The sequence below is a fragment of the Mercenaria mercenaria genome, chromosome 1 (genome assembly GCF_021730395.1).
Source record: "Mercenaria mercenaria strain notata chromosome 1, MADL_Memer_1, whole genome shotgun sequence".
Lineage (NCBI taxonomy): Eukaryota > Metazoa > Mollusca > Bivalvia > Venerida > Veneridae > Mercenaria > Mercenaria mercenaria.
The window spans coordinates 68,522,070-68,539,663 of NC_069361.1; the positions used below are offsets into that span (position 1 = coordinate 68,522,070).

The window sequence follows — 17,594 nt, forward strand, 5'->3', positions numbered from 1 at the left end:
AAATATTTGATATCCTTCTACATTTCCATGTTCTATAACAGTTACATGTATTCTCTCAATATAGCATTTAATATGTTAACATTTGAAAATAACAAAAAGGAACGTGAAACATACATTTATTTATTTGATTTTCTCATATTTCTGTATGCTGTATTAGTCTGCTTAAAGTTTGGGTGAAATGAAAATGTACTTTGTGTTACAGGGCAATTATGGTATATATCTGAATAGATGTTGGCTGTAATGAGAAGGCAAACTTCCATTTCAAGCGCTCAAAGCACTCAGGCAAAAAAAAACATACTATTTACAATAAATTAAGTGTTGGCTGGCATTCTACCGAGGTGGCGCAGTTTTCGCGACATGTAAAATCTTAACTTAGTTAGTACCACAATGTTTCAATGGTTAAACAACAAGAAATGTTGGCAATAATCCACCAGAATAGCACGTATGATGCACTTTCTACATAAACGGTACAAGAAGGTTAGCAACAGTCCATCTGGAGAACATTATGTGAGACAATGAGTCACTTTCTGCATTGCAAGACATAGAAAAATGCATTATCAGCAATTCACAAATATGAAGAAGTTGGTACTTATAATGCGAAAACTGTGATAAATCTTTTTCATATACAGAGTCCTGGTGGCAATGTTTACATGACAAATCAAAATTCAATGTGCACACGAGTTGTCTTTTTATATTTGAAACTTTGACATTTAAAAAAATGTGATATGCAAGATGCTTCAGTTTCATTGAATCAAACTCTTAACTATAAATAAATATGAACGAACCCTCGGGCTGATATCACCATTATCCAGAGATGGTACCTAAGGCTACGTTATCAACGATAACAACAACAAATCAAGTGCAAAACTGAAGTGCATATCGCTTATCTCTTAACATAGCACCGTGCAGTAAAACAACGACATCGGCTTCGTTGTTTTGGTGGATTAGCTAAAGAAAGGCGGTTGTCATTTCTTTTTAACTAACACAACCATTTTATTTATACTACAAAACGTTTGCATTATATTAACAGCAGTTTCTGTAACGGCAGATTCCGCAAGGTAAATGCGTCTTTGCCCGCCTCGGTCAATATGCAAATTAGGTACATTTGTAAACACAAGGTGCGTGTCATAAAAAAGTGAAATATTTACACATCCGAATCTATGCATACTTTATTCAGATAACTAAATAGTCCTAGAAGAGTTATCTGTCACTGGTTTTACCTTTCCATGTAGGGATTAAATATTGCCTTTCAGCATGAAGAATGAAGTATGAAAGTTAAACCATTATTTGAGGTACTCCGGTATTAAGTTTTCAGCAGAATGTAATATCAGATGCAAATTGAATTTTAGGTACCATCTCTACATTGACACTCGAAAGTTCCGTTCTCCAATTTATTAACATATACTTATTCAGCCACGACTTGCTAAGCAGAAATTGACTGTTATTAACAATTCTAACACGATCCGTTAAATTTCCTACGTTTTATATTACTTTATGTTAATATATACTTAGCTACTATATTTCACAACATTTGCATGTGGCATAAATATTCTATCCCTCTTATCCATTGTTACCAGTTTATATGCGCAATATTTCGTTGCTAAACGTTATATATTAAAACAACAAATAAAACATAATCATATTAGTATGAAATGATCGTATTGACTCGTGTGTGGAGCCATAGATATGTTTTGACCTCTGTCAATTGATTTCGAAATGATGTCATTAAAAGATAACTTAAAATATACGATGTGCCAAATGTCTCCAAACCGCCTGCGTAAGTATGGCATTATTTCGGTTGTTGCCTGTCCAAACCTCGTTCTGTCACCCGTCTCTCCGTTAAACGTCACGACGGTGCAACCTTCAGCGGGGCTCTGAAACGACCATTGGTGGGGACTTTTTTACGCGAGGCGACGTTTGGTGTGATGACGTTCTATCGGCGATGTTTGGTGGATAAAACTCGGAGGGTGACCTTCAGCAACCCAAACCGTTGATGCGACGTAATGTAGGGCGCCATAATGACATTTGTCGCAGTGCCGCTACGACAGAAAGACATAAAAAGATGGTACAAGTTAGCCACTATATTATTGGATTACTAGATTATGGACATACATCAAAATTCCAGTTCGCACTACTTTCGAGGTGGACTGTAAATTGTAATATCGTATGGCCCGAATGCGAAAATGAAGTTGGACAGTAAGTCTAGAACATATGTTAATAAATTGGAGAACGGAGCTTTTGAGCTACTGATGATTATTATGATGAAAATAGAAATTATAATGTGTACTTATCAGTGGAAATACAGGCAGACGACCGGATTCTATTAGTAACACGTAAAACATATGTTTTACGCATTCGTGATTTGATCATTATTCATCCAAACTTCTGACCACATTTTATTCACTGATTCAATATATAAGCATCTGTATTATTCCTTAGTGAATACAATGTCATTCTGAAGATAATCTCACTTTTCATATCAGCAAAAACAATAAAAATTCATTGTTTCACTTTTTGTTTTGGTTTTCCTCTCTCTCTTTTTTTTGCCTCTGATTTCTTTCAAGTTGATATAAAATAATGAAACTAACGACGCTGTCTGCCTACATCCGCACACAAGAGACCATAGGAAACAATATATATACACATAACAAATGTAAAATTAATAGTGTTGATCGTTTCATCTTGGTCGTACAGATGTATATTAGGAGACTTATTTTACATTCGGTTGCATGTAAACTAAGCGTGCCGCTATCACGTAATGTGGCATACTGAGTAACTAACGATGCCATTTGCCTACATTTGCACACAAAGGACCATAAGAAACAACACATATGTACAAATAATGGTGTTCACCGTTTCATCTGGTTCGTTCAGATGTGCATTAGTGTACTAAGCCTGTCGCTATCACGAAATGCGGCAGATTGAGTGCAATTTTTTCTAACACCACAATATTCTATAACTTTCCCTAAAAACGTATGCACCGCTCTCACGATTTGCCAAAATGGAAAATTAACAATACTGTTTAGTCTTTTTCTTATAACTATTCATATGTGTTCAGTCGATCAATAAAGTAACATCTGATACTGGAGTAAACCTTGGTTTACTCAACCAAATCGCCACAAACTCAATAAAAAAACGCAAGTAAATAAGTATAGGTAATAGAGCATTTATTGACATTCTAATGCAATTAAGTTTGCCGAAACGGAGCACAACGTAGTAAAGGCAAAACTTAATGCATTAGAATGTCAATAAATGATCTATAACCGACTTATAGTTAAAACGCCCCGTTTCATTTTACTGACAGGTTAAAGCAACAAAAATTTTCGTCTCTGGTAAACTAAACAACATCTTCTTCAGTCTCTTGAATTTTATTGGCTAGTCTTAACTTCACTCATGATTGAGGAGTACATTTTTAATTTCATAGCAGTCCCTGTAGTTTGGCAGTTGTACCGTGTCCTTAAATGTTGTTGATTCTATAATGAACTTGTCCGTCTTTCAATTTGGACATTGCCATTAACTGTTAAAATGAATGCTTACCAAAAAACGGTACTGTCTGAATGGCGAACAGTGTAGATCTTCATCATACTGCACGTGTGTGTAAAAACAGATTATCAATATCAAAAATATCTAGATAGCGTAATGTATTGTTAAATATAGTAATAATATCTTTCTGCGTCTCTTGAGAAAGGCTCAATAACACATTTCTTTACTGTTTTGGCGGTAATGAGGCTGTGTGAAATCCGGAAGGGGACTTCTTTTTTTCTGACTATTTATTTCAAATTCTAATATGTTACTTCGATGTCCTCATCTGCGGTATTTCGTTGCATCAAACTAAGGTATAAAAAAGTAGAATCACTATAAAATTGATAGTCAACATTGTAGTTGTGGTAAAGGACCTAAAATTCCCTGTTTAATTATTTCGTAATGAAAATGCTTGCAAATATCGAAGTAAGACGTTAGCATCAAGAAACTAGAAGTAAGAATTTTTAAGCTAGAGGTAAGAACGAAGAAGTGAGGTGAGTAATGGTAGTAAAAGATTAGGCGAAGGATTAATAATGTCCTTATAATGATTATATGATCAATATTTTCTATTTATTTTTCATCCACAATATGCTGTAAACTAATTTCTCATACATTATAATATAACTATTATAGTTTATAAACCAGCTAAGCCCAGGATAGTAAATGATATGAGTAAACAAAATGTGCATGTAAGAGAATGAAATGATTTTTACTCCAAGATTTACACAAAATACCTACAGTTGGAATAAGATTCATATTTATTAAGAATTAACCGACTTTCACTGAGCACACTACTATCAAGACAGCAAAACCGGGTTAACTTTCGAGTAGTACAAAAGACTTAATGCACATTTACAAATAAAAACATTATAAACCAGATACTAGTATTTCCCTTTTAGGATCTCATTTACTGTCTAGACAAGAAAATGAAATATCGTAACTTTAAATCGTTAATTTAAACTTTTAATGAGCGCATTATCATCTGCGCTGTGTCAGGCATACGCCTTAATTCATTCAGATTTAATTCCTGAAAATATTTTAGGAGATTACTGTGCTAGAAGAAATATCATTGCTATCATTTTGCAGCAGTCTTTACCTATATCCTTAGGACGGCCAGCACATATTTATGCAATCTCGCCAGGCATATATATGTTTTTGACAACACAGAAAATGACGTCACTCGACCTTCAGTTATTTCCGGAAGTAAAGAAAATGAAAGAAGAAATGCTAAACTTGAAAACGAAAGCCGTATTTTGATTCGTAGATTGTCCGGGGTCACGCGCAGGGGTCACCCTGTCTAAATGTATGCGCGTGGACTTCTACGGAAGCGTGAAAGCGCCATCAGACGCTTATACGTTTTAGTACGTTAAGGCTGCGGAAAGGAAATGACGCAATGCAAAGGCAGATTACGTTATTTACAAATATGAATATAAAACGTACATAAGATGAATTAAATACAAAATAATTTATCAGTTTTCAACAGTCTTCAAGGATTGTGTGGCGGCTGTCAAATATCTCTCCGTACTTGGCCTCAATATTTTTATATTTTCGGGTCTTTGGGATCAATGTTTATGGATAACAGGAGTTTCACTTAGGCCGGTGATAGGGGACATGATGGGAGTTGTACATTTCATTACCCTTTGATTCAATCAGATTAAGTATGCTATCATATTTGCACGACTACGTTCAATACGACAAAATCATCTTTAGATTTTGTTATCCACTCAATATTAAAAATGTGGTTGTTGTTTTGATAGAAGCGGCGGTATTCACATTCATTTAGATATGACAGGGCCGTTCTGTCAAGCTTTATGGAGGAATAAATGAAACACAAAACCATTCAGCGATCTCTAAACTTGCTTTATTAAATAATAAGTTTAAGATTTTACATACTTAAAGATATTTCAGCTCATCTGGACCAAATAGAATAATACGATTACATTTGTATATTAAAGAAGAGTTTTTCTCTAATTTACTAAAATAGTTCTTTGTGACTTAAACACGACTAAATTGTATCGAAATAGAAACGAATTAACAATAAATTCTTAAAAAGAAACGACACTTATCCTCTTTTAAAATGAAATAACATATCGTTAATTGTGGAATATTATTTGTCAAAACCTGCTATCATCACATTTTTATACCTCTCATCAGATATAATAGATTTTGATGCATTTTTAAATGTTCGTAAAAAGTCTGCTTCTTGTCATCTGAATATTCGGCTAGCTTGATCTTCAATTTAACAGGGAAACCAACCGATGTCAACGATAAGTGATTTAAATAAAGAGTTTGCATTGACTTGTTATTTATACAGGCCCACAGTACGCAGTGTACATCTGAATTTGACACCAGCGTTTTTTTATCCTATGACATCTATTTTTATCATTTCAGATTATGCCTTTCAAGACACACATAGCTGATGAAAGTTTTGTTTATGATCACCTTCGTGTAAGTTCATTTTAGAAGTTTTCAAATTAAGCAAAATAAGTTACTTCGTAATCAAAATGTATTTAAATATCAGTTGGTCGTAACATCAAAACGGACCATCTTTGAATTTTCAGTTGGTAGTCTGATTTTTGAAAGCCGTTAAAACTAACCAATTCTTTGTCAGTAAATATATTTAGGTACATACTCTTTTATTGATTAACACGTTTTAATACTTGCATTCTAAAGTATATGAAATCCGTATAACCATCACTACTTTTACAGCTTATTCTTCACTAAATGATGATTTTCACAAAGAATCCATTGTACTATGGCGGTCTACATAAATTCTGAGAATGGTCTACTATAATCTAACATTTTTACAGCTGAAACGTTTCTGTATTTGATTTTCAAGTCTATAAAGATATTTAGAAAGCTATATTTCGTCGAAAAAAGGGGTCTGACGCTATCATAGAAAAAGGTCAGTTACAAAACTTTCCTGAATATTTTAATGATACTACGGAATATTGAATTAATGTAGGTTTTGCTTCTATGAAACTGAACTGTAATTAGAATGTCTTAACCGAATCCCTTTTGGTATGAAACAGAATGTTAGCTATTCCAAGATATCAATATTGAAAAAAGACACTGTCCTTTACAATATTCATAACATGGATGATGACAATGAATGATGCAACGTAGGTCATATAACAAAATATCAACAACATTCCATTTAAACAATAACAGCACTCAGAAGCCTGGCTCTTTCACACAGAAAATATATGATATAGTACACTGCTGATGCAAAACAAGAGTTGAATGTATCCAAAAATGGTTTGCCATCCTACAAGATAATTGTTTTCTCGTTTTTTCACGACAGTATTTAAAATTTGTAAAGTCTAATTTTGAGTTTGTACAACCATGGCGGTCGTCTTTGAAATGAATATAATAACTAATACCAGTTTTGAAGTAAAGCTGATCTATTGCTGAAATCTACATATATTTGAGATTTTTCAATTTGAAACGTTGCAACAAATAGATCTAGAATACAATTTAATTTCCTGTTAAAACTAGTGAGCAAATAATCATGACAATCGGCTCCCTTCGGCCATAACTGAAAATTGTTGAATCATTACAACCGAGAATGCCGAAAACACACACGGAGACTACGAAATCGAACGGAAACTGCCGATTGTCATTGCGGGTCCACTACTTCAGCTACATGCCACCTATGGGGAATGTCCAAACATTTTCGAATACATTTTTTAAAACTTTTATATATAAGCGTAACGTTTATGAAAATCGGACAGCATATAAAGAATAAACACAGGCAAATAATTTTGTTTACATAATAGAATTTAGTTCATTCTTGATGGAAAAGATATAAGATAAATAATCATCTTATATTACCAAACGACAATGTACCATAGGTTGAAATATTAGTTACATTACTTTGTTTTTCTATTTTCTATATTCTTTCAAGGGACTTTTTACAGAATTATATTAACCAACTGTCTAAAAATGACTTATTAAATACTATGGTATAATACGAATACTATCCAAAACGATTTTGATACAATCATTCAAAATTCCTACCATATAAAAACTGATAATCAAACGAGTATAAATAGATCAAATATTACATGTACATATAAAATCATACAATTTCATACAAATCAATATAACAAACTTCATTACATTTATTTATTCCAGTAAACTAATTGTATTACATGTTCACAAAAAGGACAATGTTTCTTCTGTTTACACAGTAATATAAAAACCTTTTAATGATTATGTTTGAAAACAAATTGATTTAATTATCTAATAAAATATTTTTCATTGTTATGGTGATTGAAATAACACAATCTAAATTGGTGTCATTAAGAATCTAAGATGTTTTAGTTTTATTTTCTACTTTTTTAGTATTGCTTTTTTAATAAATAAAAAATGGATGAAATTGTAACGAATTCATGAAATCACAGAGAGCTTTATCAGTATATCTAATAATATATCTTGAAGCGAAAACATAACTCATATCGAGTCAATATCGGTAGATCAGTTACGGTCGGTATACTATCTGGAAGCTATGTTACGGATGTTACTAATATTTTTTTCTAATGATCGCTGAACGGTCACAGACCTGTCTAATGTATTAATAAGGTTTTTGGTCCGCACTGTATCCCTATGTAAATATGCCGTGCCTGCAACACAATTTAACTGTTTTCTCAAAAGAACTGAGAAAAATATCATCAACTGTCAGATTTAGACCAACTGACTCAGCACGGTTGCCATGCAAGTGTGATCTCATTTTACAGTTCATGTGGAGCATACTGATTGAAACGTATTTGATGCTGTGAAATTAATATGATTGATATCACCATGTGTAACATTTATTTTGTTGTTGCGCCTATTTTTCAATAATGGTACTAAAGTTGTGATCACAATATATATATTTAATTTGCAATTTAAGTTGATAACGATATCTGTACCCTAGATGTATTTTTACCATCGGTAAACTGTTAAATTCAGGAGTTCAATGTTTGATTTCATTCCGATTAAGTCTGAACATCAGTAAATTTATTTTAAGGTATTATAGGATTATTTAACGTGATATTCCTTGGCGAGAATCCCCCCAAAGAGAGCAATAGTTCTTCCACTTCTGCTTCAAGTTCATTTATCAGACAGATTTTGTTTATCCTGAACAAAACGTCTAAAAGACACGGATAAACAAAATACTAGTCGGGTGGGAGATATCGTTAAATACATTGTACTCTATGTATGGTATGTCAATACAATTGTAAAATATTCCTTTTTAATATATATTTCTTCACTTACTACTTTATTGTTACCTGGGGCCGTATTCATAAAGCATCTTAAGTATAAGTTTTGACTTAAATTGAAGATTTTAGCTTAAGTCTAAGTAAAAAAAACTTGTCCTATTCATAAAACAGCTTAAACTTAAGATATGTAAGAAATGACTTAAGTCAGAAAACAAAATAGCGTCGTGAGTACGATTAAAGTGTTGGTTTTCAGATAAAAGCACTTTAAACATAATTGTGCATGTTGTATCTGTCTGAAATTAATGTTGTTGTTTTTTAATGTTTTCGTCCACAATAAAAGCCAAGAATTATTTATTAATTCGTTTTATGAATAACAAATATACCTAAGTAAAATAAATTTCCTACCTAAGTAATACTTAAGTAAATAATCAATTTCTTATACTTAATATATACTTAAGATGCTTTATGAATACGGCCCCTGGTCAACAAAAAGTAAGACATATCTTAGAATGTCTAAATGTTTTTACATCGTCTAGATTGTAAGTTGATCAGCGTTTACAATCATAAGATGTAATTTTGTGGTTGTTGTTGCTTTTCAATATATTCGACATGACGTCATCACCTTTCTGAGCATCGGTTACTGTAGCGGAATGTTTTTATGTTGTTGTACGTTGACGCCTAACTACTTTGCAGACTTTGGCATAGATAGATATGGGATTGTGACGAAATATGTGACTCTTTGGAAGAATTTACCTTGTTGGATGAACATTGAAAAACAGATTCTCGCTTCACACACAGCATACAGATCAATCTGACTAAAGTACATCTCCTATTGCGCTACGCATAGGATCTGACAACGAGCTATTGATGGCCTCGTTCTGACAACCCTTCCGCTAGCCAATCAAAAGTTAACTTACAACATTCTGCAAGCTTTAAAAAGCCTTGGTATTTGATATTAACAATTTTTATGTAAAAAATGCCAGATAGCCGGTTAGCTCAGTCGGTAGCGCACTTGCTCTGTAAGCGAGAGGTCCCGGGTTCGAGCCCTGGATTAACTGCAAATTTTTCTTACTCTTTGACATTCGAAAAATAGCAATCTTGGAAATCCAAAATATACAGAAGACGAATGTGAATGGGTCGTTCTCAGATCTTCGTTTAGAAGATCAAGTACTTTAGTCAGATTGGCATACAGATTAGACCATATACTACGTACAAAACTGCATATGCACTTTTACGATGGGTTAATTTAATTTCAACGGTAAATGTGTCTGTGTATTGAAAAGAAGTTATTAATAAATATTGGACATATCAACAAGCATACTTTTGTTCATTTTAATTCATTTAGCCATTCATTCATGCGGCAGTTTGAAATGTAGCTTTCCAGACCAAAATATATTTTTACAGAAATGTTCTGTTAAATAAATAATAGAACTGAATTTGAAAAAAAATGCTACTATATCTGATAGAAAGGTGAATCTAATTCTTCTGTAAGTAAACATAAAACTGAGGGTATACACAGCTACATTTTTGCTTCCATTTATACAGAAAATATCAATATGAATGGTTACCATGACAATAAAATGACAAGCACTAGTTTACGTAATATCATGTATATCAACAACATATATTCACAAATATGGCATTTTGATGTTTAAGAGCAGATGTTTCAAAATTAAGCGATTTAAAACATAATAGCTGTCAAAAAGTACACGGATAGACTCTTTTATACAAAATATATACTATCTTCTGATGGATAAGATCTGGATTCCTGTAACCAGAAGTCACGGGTCCGATATACTAAACATTTAGTCCTCCATCGACAATCTGTGTAAGCAAGCTTGATGTGTCGTACCATTCACCTTTGGGCATTCCAAGTTTTAGCAAAGGTCGCATATCGTTTTGGAGAACGCCGATAAATACATTTTCCAAATTTCTCTCAGCTTTTGGGGTCAATCCAACCATCATTGCTATATCCTGTAAGTTTGTTGCCACTGAAACAAAGAAGAAAGTTCTCATATTACATGTTTAACAACGCAATATTTGAAACAAATCACAATATTTGTCCTTTTTATTTTATTCCCCCTTTGTATTCCCACAACTTCTAAGGTCAAGTCCAAATCCAGAGCATAGAAAAAAGCAACTGTTTTCCCTTCGAGATGACTGTTTCCATGACGATTAGGCTAAAGAAATAACGCGATTAATAAAAACTTTGGTAAATCCTGAGTCTTGTTGGGTAGATGTCTGTTATTTGAAAAGAACGATTTTGTTCCAGTTGGATAGCGACACCTACCTTCAGGCAAGCATATCAAACTAAACGTAAAAAGAAGAATAAATCAGACCGAAGATAAAATATAAATTGAATGTTTAAATGTAGGTATGAATACGGATATAACTTCAACCTGGATTTTAGAAGTGTTTTATTAACGCTTCAATGAATTCTAAATCGGAATGTTCTCATAATTCAAACTCTTACTAAGATACTGCGGGCCTACGTGGCCGAGTGGTTAAGGTCGCTGCCCATTCTAATCACTTGCCCATCACCGGGGTGTTGAATTCGTCAGGCGAGGAAGCCTTTCTGCTGGCTTACGGAAGGTCGGTGGTTCTACTCAGGTGCCTGTCCGTGATGAAATCATACACGGAGGGGCACCTGGGGTCTTCCACCACCATTAAAGCTGGAAAGTCGCAAAAGGACGGTGCAACGTTAAACAAACAAATTGTGAAATAATAATCTTTACGTATACATACATGTACCAATAAATATATATGCATTGCCGAAGACATATTTTTTATATTTTCGTGCATATTTTATTCGTTAGGTAACTTTTCGGGTTAAACTAATCAAGAAATTTTTCCCTGGCGTTTCTAATAGCACCAATAGAATTCCAGTTGTTAGGAGCCAACATATGCCAAGTTCTAAAACCTACGTTATATACTTCTCGTTCCGACATCATGAGCTTTGTATTTGTCTGATTTATGAAAAATAACTTAGGTCCAAACGGAACACATTTTTCTTTCAGTATAGCTACTAGTGTCAAGATAATGACACTGACAGCAAAGAGATATGAAAATTGGTCGTTAAATGTACCTGCGAGAGAGTGTGCAACGAGTTCCAAATCTGCACCACTGAATAACTTCTGCAGCATCCATTTTCGGTTTCGTTCCAGGAATTTGTAAATGGTTTCAACAGGAGGTCTCTTTCCTGGAAACAAGTAAGGAGAATAAAAATTTACATATTCATGTTCATGCTGCGAACACTTGTACACTTCTAAAGTTGATAAATGCAACACATTGTTTTTCAAATATCATTACAATTATTATAATTATCATTATTGTTGTCATTACTATTATTGTTAGAATGTATATATTTAAAATTTTATTTACAATTAAAGCTATATGTTGTAACGAACATGATAACAAAAATATAAAAACACAAATATAACTTAATATGTAGAATCTTTTGCTTGATATTTCATATCCATTTAGTGAAATTCAATAGTTACGCATCTGTGTTCCTAAAAAGATATTTGCTCACTAAATTGAAAGCAAAAAGTACACGAGAGTTTTGTATGCTTTTATTAGTTTATAATTAGTTGGTTACATAAATCAGTAGTTTCCGGAAAATCGCATTTCAAAGTTTGTGCCAGACGACGTAAAGAACTTGTTTGATGACATCAAATCTTGTAAAATCCTAATAAAAGGACGATATTTGTAACAGTGTGGGAACGGTAATGGCACCGAAGGTTCTTCAATGACAAAACATTGAAAATGTTTCAAAAAATATAAGATACATTTCACTCGTGATGTTTCAGCGTATAATATTATGTCAACCGTTCTGAAGAAGAATTATTGAAACCCATGTACAATAATATATTGGACTAGATTTCAATTCGTGTGTACGATGAGTCTGATAGTGAATTAACACGGCCTCATTAATTGAAACACTCTTGTCAATTAGTTCGCAAGCAATATATGAATATAAATGTAGTCCCGTGAGCGCTTTCTGCTATTGATTAGTGAAGTTCAAATGTTCACCATATTAATGTTGAGCGTTATTATTTCCATTTAGTTATTTGATGAAAGGAAAACGATTCTATGATTCTATTGTCGTATATAGTATTTTCGTTTTTTAGTTTTAATCCGTTTCAAATGTAAAAGCAAAATCAATGAAATAACTTGAAATATATGGTAACTATTGGAGAAAACATTGTTGAATAGAAGAAATTAGAAGAGATTAATATAATGTTTATATGTTTTAAAGGTATTATTGGATCCAAATTTAATATTTAGAAACAATTACTTCATATGGTTTATGTAAACATGAAAGTAATAAGTATATGTGTTGTAACAGTACTATGCATTAGGTTTAAAATAATATGCACTGTATACATGTATGGGTGACATAATACAAAAATGCATGCTACACTTAAAGAACTGGTTGTTTTAACACTCAGATGTTACTACATGACATTTAATTATTATAATAAATCAAGCTCTGTAGGCTGCATTAAATTTTAATTAAATTTAGTAAAGTTAAATACATCTGATGAGGATTTTATACATTTGAAGTAAATAAGATATATATAGGATAAATATTTCAGTGAATGATGACCATTGGACATCTTTAAGATAAATGCCGGTGCTGCAAAAACTCATCTTGTACTCAGCGGAGTAAGAGGACTCACAGGCTGTGGCTTTATATATGAATGAATGCTTTAAAGAAAACCTTGATTTTATATCTTCTAACATATGAAGAATACGGTATGCAGAGAGAGAAACCTTCACTGAAAAAGATGTGGATTGAAATATCCGACTGTAGGGTAACTGCTCTGAGGTAACGAGGCAGAGTTACTGTATACACAGGTATATTCGAGCTGGACATTTCAATTCGCGAGTTCAACCAATGAAAGATGCTTATAATATGAACATACTAGCGTTGCAGAGTTCTTCATCTTCATCAAAATGGTCCGGGCAGTCGGGATGGCCATCACAAACTGAATCTAAAGCTATACAAACTTCTGATGACTGACATAAGAAAGGCTGCCATGCTGGACACGGATTGCCTGAAATAGACATACATGTGTGTAATTATACATTTTAATTATGATGACAATACATATAATATAATATTCTAGACAAATAAAAAGGAATGCACTGGACCACGCTTGACACGGGTTGGCTGAAATAGACATCTTGAAATAGATATGCCCAATCTACAAACTGATAAATGGCATGTCATTTTTGAGCTCTGAAGCTATAATATACTCATGTTGCTTTAAATAAAAAGGGATGCAATTCTGGATACGGGTTGCCTGAAATAATAATAGATTTGGATCATAATGAAATCTAAATATATCAAAATGTAACAATAATGTGTAATTCGGTATGCATAACTGACATAAAAAATGTTTTCTTGTGAATAGTTGTTGCCGAGAAAGAATTCAATAAAAAATCAAAATGTTCAATGACGACAGTATTATAAATAATATTTTACATAGTTCAATCTTATATTTATAACTGTAATAAATAGCTACTCCTGACGTCTGATGGCCGACTAATTGATAGTTACCTGATATACACAGAATAAGGGTTGCCAGAAAATACTTAAATGAATAGGAAAAGTGGAAACTTCGTTGGCCGCCCAAAACGACAAAAACGAAAACTCTGAAGGCTAGGACTGATTTAGCATAATTGAGAAACCCGTCGCTGGAGAATCTAAAAATGTTTGCAATAATTTGTATACGGTCTCGTATGTGGTGAATATACAAATGAACGGTAGATTAATGCTATGTTATTCAAGACATGGTGTTATGAACAGAGACGTTGACAACCATTTGTGATACCAAAGTCAATACCATATTGCAAGAAAAAATAATAAAAAATAAAAGAAAAAAAAAAAAACAAGAGCTGTCTCCATAGGATGACACATGCCCCCGATGGCACTTTGAATGAATAGTTATGGCCGATGTTAGAGTTTAGGACCTTTGACCTATGGACCTAGGTCTTGCGCGCGACACGTCGTCTTACTGTGGTACACATTCATGCCCAATAATTTTAAAATCCATGCATGAATGACAAAGATATGGACCGGACACGCCCATCAATGCACTATCAGGAAATATGACCTTTAACATCTAAGTGTGACCTTGACCTTTGAGCTACGGACCTGGGTCTTGCGTGCGACAAGTCGTCTTACTGTGGTACACATTCATGCCAAGTTATTTGAAAATCCATCGATGGATGACAAAGATATGGACCGGACACGAATGCACATCATGAAAAATGACCTTTAACGTCTAAGTGTGACCTTGACCTTTGAGCTACGGACCTGGGTCTTTCGCGCGACACGTCGTCTTACTGTGGTACATATTCATGCCAAGTTATTTGAAAATCCATCCATGGATGACAAAGATATGGACCGGACACGAATGCACATCATGAACAATGACCTTTAACGTCTAAGTGTGACCTTGACCTTTGAGCTACGGACCTGGGTCTTTCGCGCGACACGTCGTCTTACTGTGGTACACATTCATGCCAAGTTATTTAAAATTCCATCCATCGATGACAAAGATATGGACCGGACACGAAAATTGCGGACACACCGACAGACTGACAGACCGACAGACGGACAGACGGTTCAAAAACTATATGCCTCCCTTCGGGGGCATAAAAAACCGGGGTGTAATAATAAGTTCATAATCGTAAAAGTGCATAAAATGCGCTTTGAAATCAGTATTGTAAACATATGATCAATTTAAATAAATCATTTTCCCAAGAAAGTGATAATTCAGATAGTACTGGTAATTATTTTCAGATGTGATGGTAAGAATTCACAACAATAGTAATAAAAGTAGTTTTTTAAGACTCCCCAGAGATTGTTTTGTAAAATTAATGTTTTTTTTCAAGCCAGATAAAATTGTATATTCAACGTAATTCTAGGTGTGTCGTTCGATATTATATGAATCGGAATAATAAGGTATGTCTCTATAGAGACCGATAAGCACATTTATGATACATTATTTTAAAAGAAAACTCTTCATGTCATGTCCGTTTAAGAACATTTGTTTTAAAATTAATATATATCTAAAACCTTAGGACTTATGTTAATGTGTGCCAAGTGTCTTGCATTGCTCGTTATTACTCCTTTTTGATGATTAAAAACTATAAAACTTATGCGTCTAGAAAAATCATTGGTTATCAAAGATTCAGTTTATAGCATCTCGTTTATATAAGTAAGAACAATAGCAAAATTAAAAGTTCAAAAAGCCGTTTTCTTAAAAACTGTCATCCCTCAGTTTGAGCATACGTGTTATAACAGTATAACACAGTTTGATACTTTTGCAAAACAAAGCAAAAATTTAGTGTAATGTTGGCGGCTATAGCTTCATACAGTTAACATACAAGGCATTTATTGAAATTATTATATATTTGCAAAACCCAAAAACCCAACATTTTTGGAAAGGCCGTTAACATCCTGTAGCATTCAATCACCCCCGATGCATAACTTTGCTTTATCGAATCCACCTATGATGGACCGAGTGAATATACTGATTTTCTTACAGTTGTCCATTAAATGTTAACAACGTATACAGCATGTGGTGTCTTTAAAAAACGATGTATGAATGAAAAATACCAAACATGATAATGCATCAAAATTTTGGAACAATAGCTCTATATTTACATTCGCCCTATTCTTTTCCATTGAAAATAATGACGTTCATGAACACAAGAAAAGGCGAGGAAGTGACGTCACGCTGCTAAGTAATAACGGGCCGCTGTTGTGACGACGTTCGCGTATACTCAGAGATGACGTCGCAGTTGTTCAGTCTGGTGAACAGAATGACCGGGGAGCTGATTTTAATGTTAAATGCAACAAAACGTATGAAATGTATAATATAATCTTGTTTACAAATGGAAAGGAAGTATAATGTAAATACATGCGAAATGAACGACAGAATAGGATCGGTAAATTAAATATGAATCGCTATCGCGATTCATGGATTTGCCGATCCTCTTCTGTCGTTCATTTCGCTTGCACACCGAAAATTATTTTATTTCTTAATTGAAATTTTAAGTGCCTAAACTTTTATCATATCTTTAAGCCAGCAAAGCAAAGCAATAACACCTTCTGTTGATTTCGCTTTATAGAAAAATAGTTGCAATAAATATGCATAAACGCTGATGAACTGGCAAATAAAAATGTAATTTTCCATTTAGATGCAGCAGAAAAGCTTTCGTATGGCACCTGGCATCGACGGAGTACACTATTGCGTAAAAAAAAAACGTAAAAGGCATGACACCTATTGAGTAATGTTAATTAGTCTTTTCTTCGTAGTTCGAAAGCAGGTAAAATTAACCAAACGGAACAGAAAACGATGTAGCTACACACATTAAGCCTTTTCATAGATATTAAAGTTTATGAGTTGCAACGAACCAGTGGACTGAAATAAAAAAAAAATACCGATGAAATTAACGAATCAAATGAGAGAAAAAAATATGAGAAAACACGAGTTGATTTCAATTTCTAAATGGAACCGATACAATTCAAATCCGCCGTCATTGTGATCGGACAGGATCATATTTTACAAAGTAAAACAGTTTGTCTCATAAGTGACATCTATTTAGAAAAAGATTGTTAACAAAAAGCACCACTGAAGTAAAAGCACAACAATCCAAACGAAAATGAATAAACTGTTTAGTAAAATTTCGGGACATAAAAGATATAAATCAATTGCATTCTGATATGGCCAGTTCAGGTAAATACTAAAATTGGTGAATCGGGCGTAATTTGAATATGACTATGTGCTGCTCGTGCCTGTTATTATCAAGGGTAAGAGAAAACAATCCTCGAATATGGTAGCCTCGAGG

At 33.4% G+C, this 17,594-nt stretch overlaps 1 protein-coding gene across 2 annotated transcripts in view; it reads right to left on the reverse strand.

The window, feature by feature from the left end:
• Nucleotides 1-5,361: 5,361 nt before the first annotated feature.
• Nucleotides 5,362-17,594, reverse strand: part of LOC123545511 (neuropeptide prohormone-4-like) — a 77,624-nt gene continuing 65,391 nt past the window's right edge. For both annotated transcript variants that reach the window (XM_053550157.1, XM_053550152.1), the window contains exons 3-5: nucleotides 13,655-13,786; nucleotides 11,812-11,925; nucleotides 5,362-10,717 (exon numbers count right to left, since the gene is read on the reverse strand). In XM_053550157.1, the coding sequence (XP_053406132.1) occupies nucleotides 10,524-10,717; nucleotides 11,812-11,925; nucleotides 13,655-13,786 (440 nt within the window). In that variant the 3' untranslated portion in view covers nucleotides 5,362-10,523. The remainder of the gene's footprint in view (nucleotides 10,718-11,811; nucleotides 11,926-13,654; nucleotides 13,787-17,594) is intronic.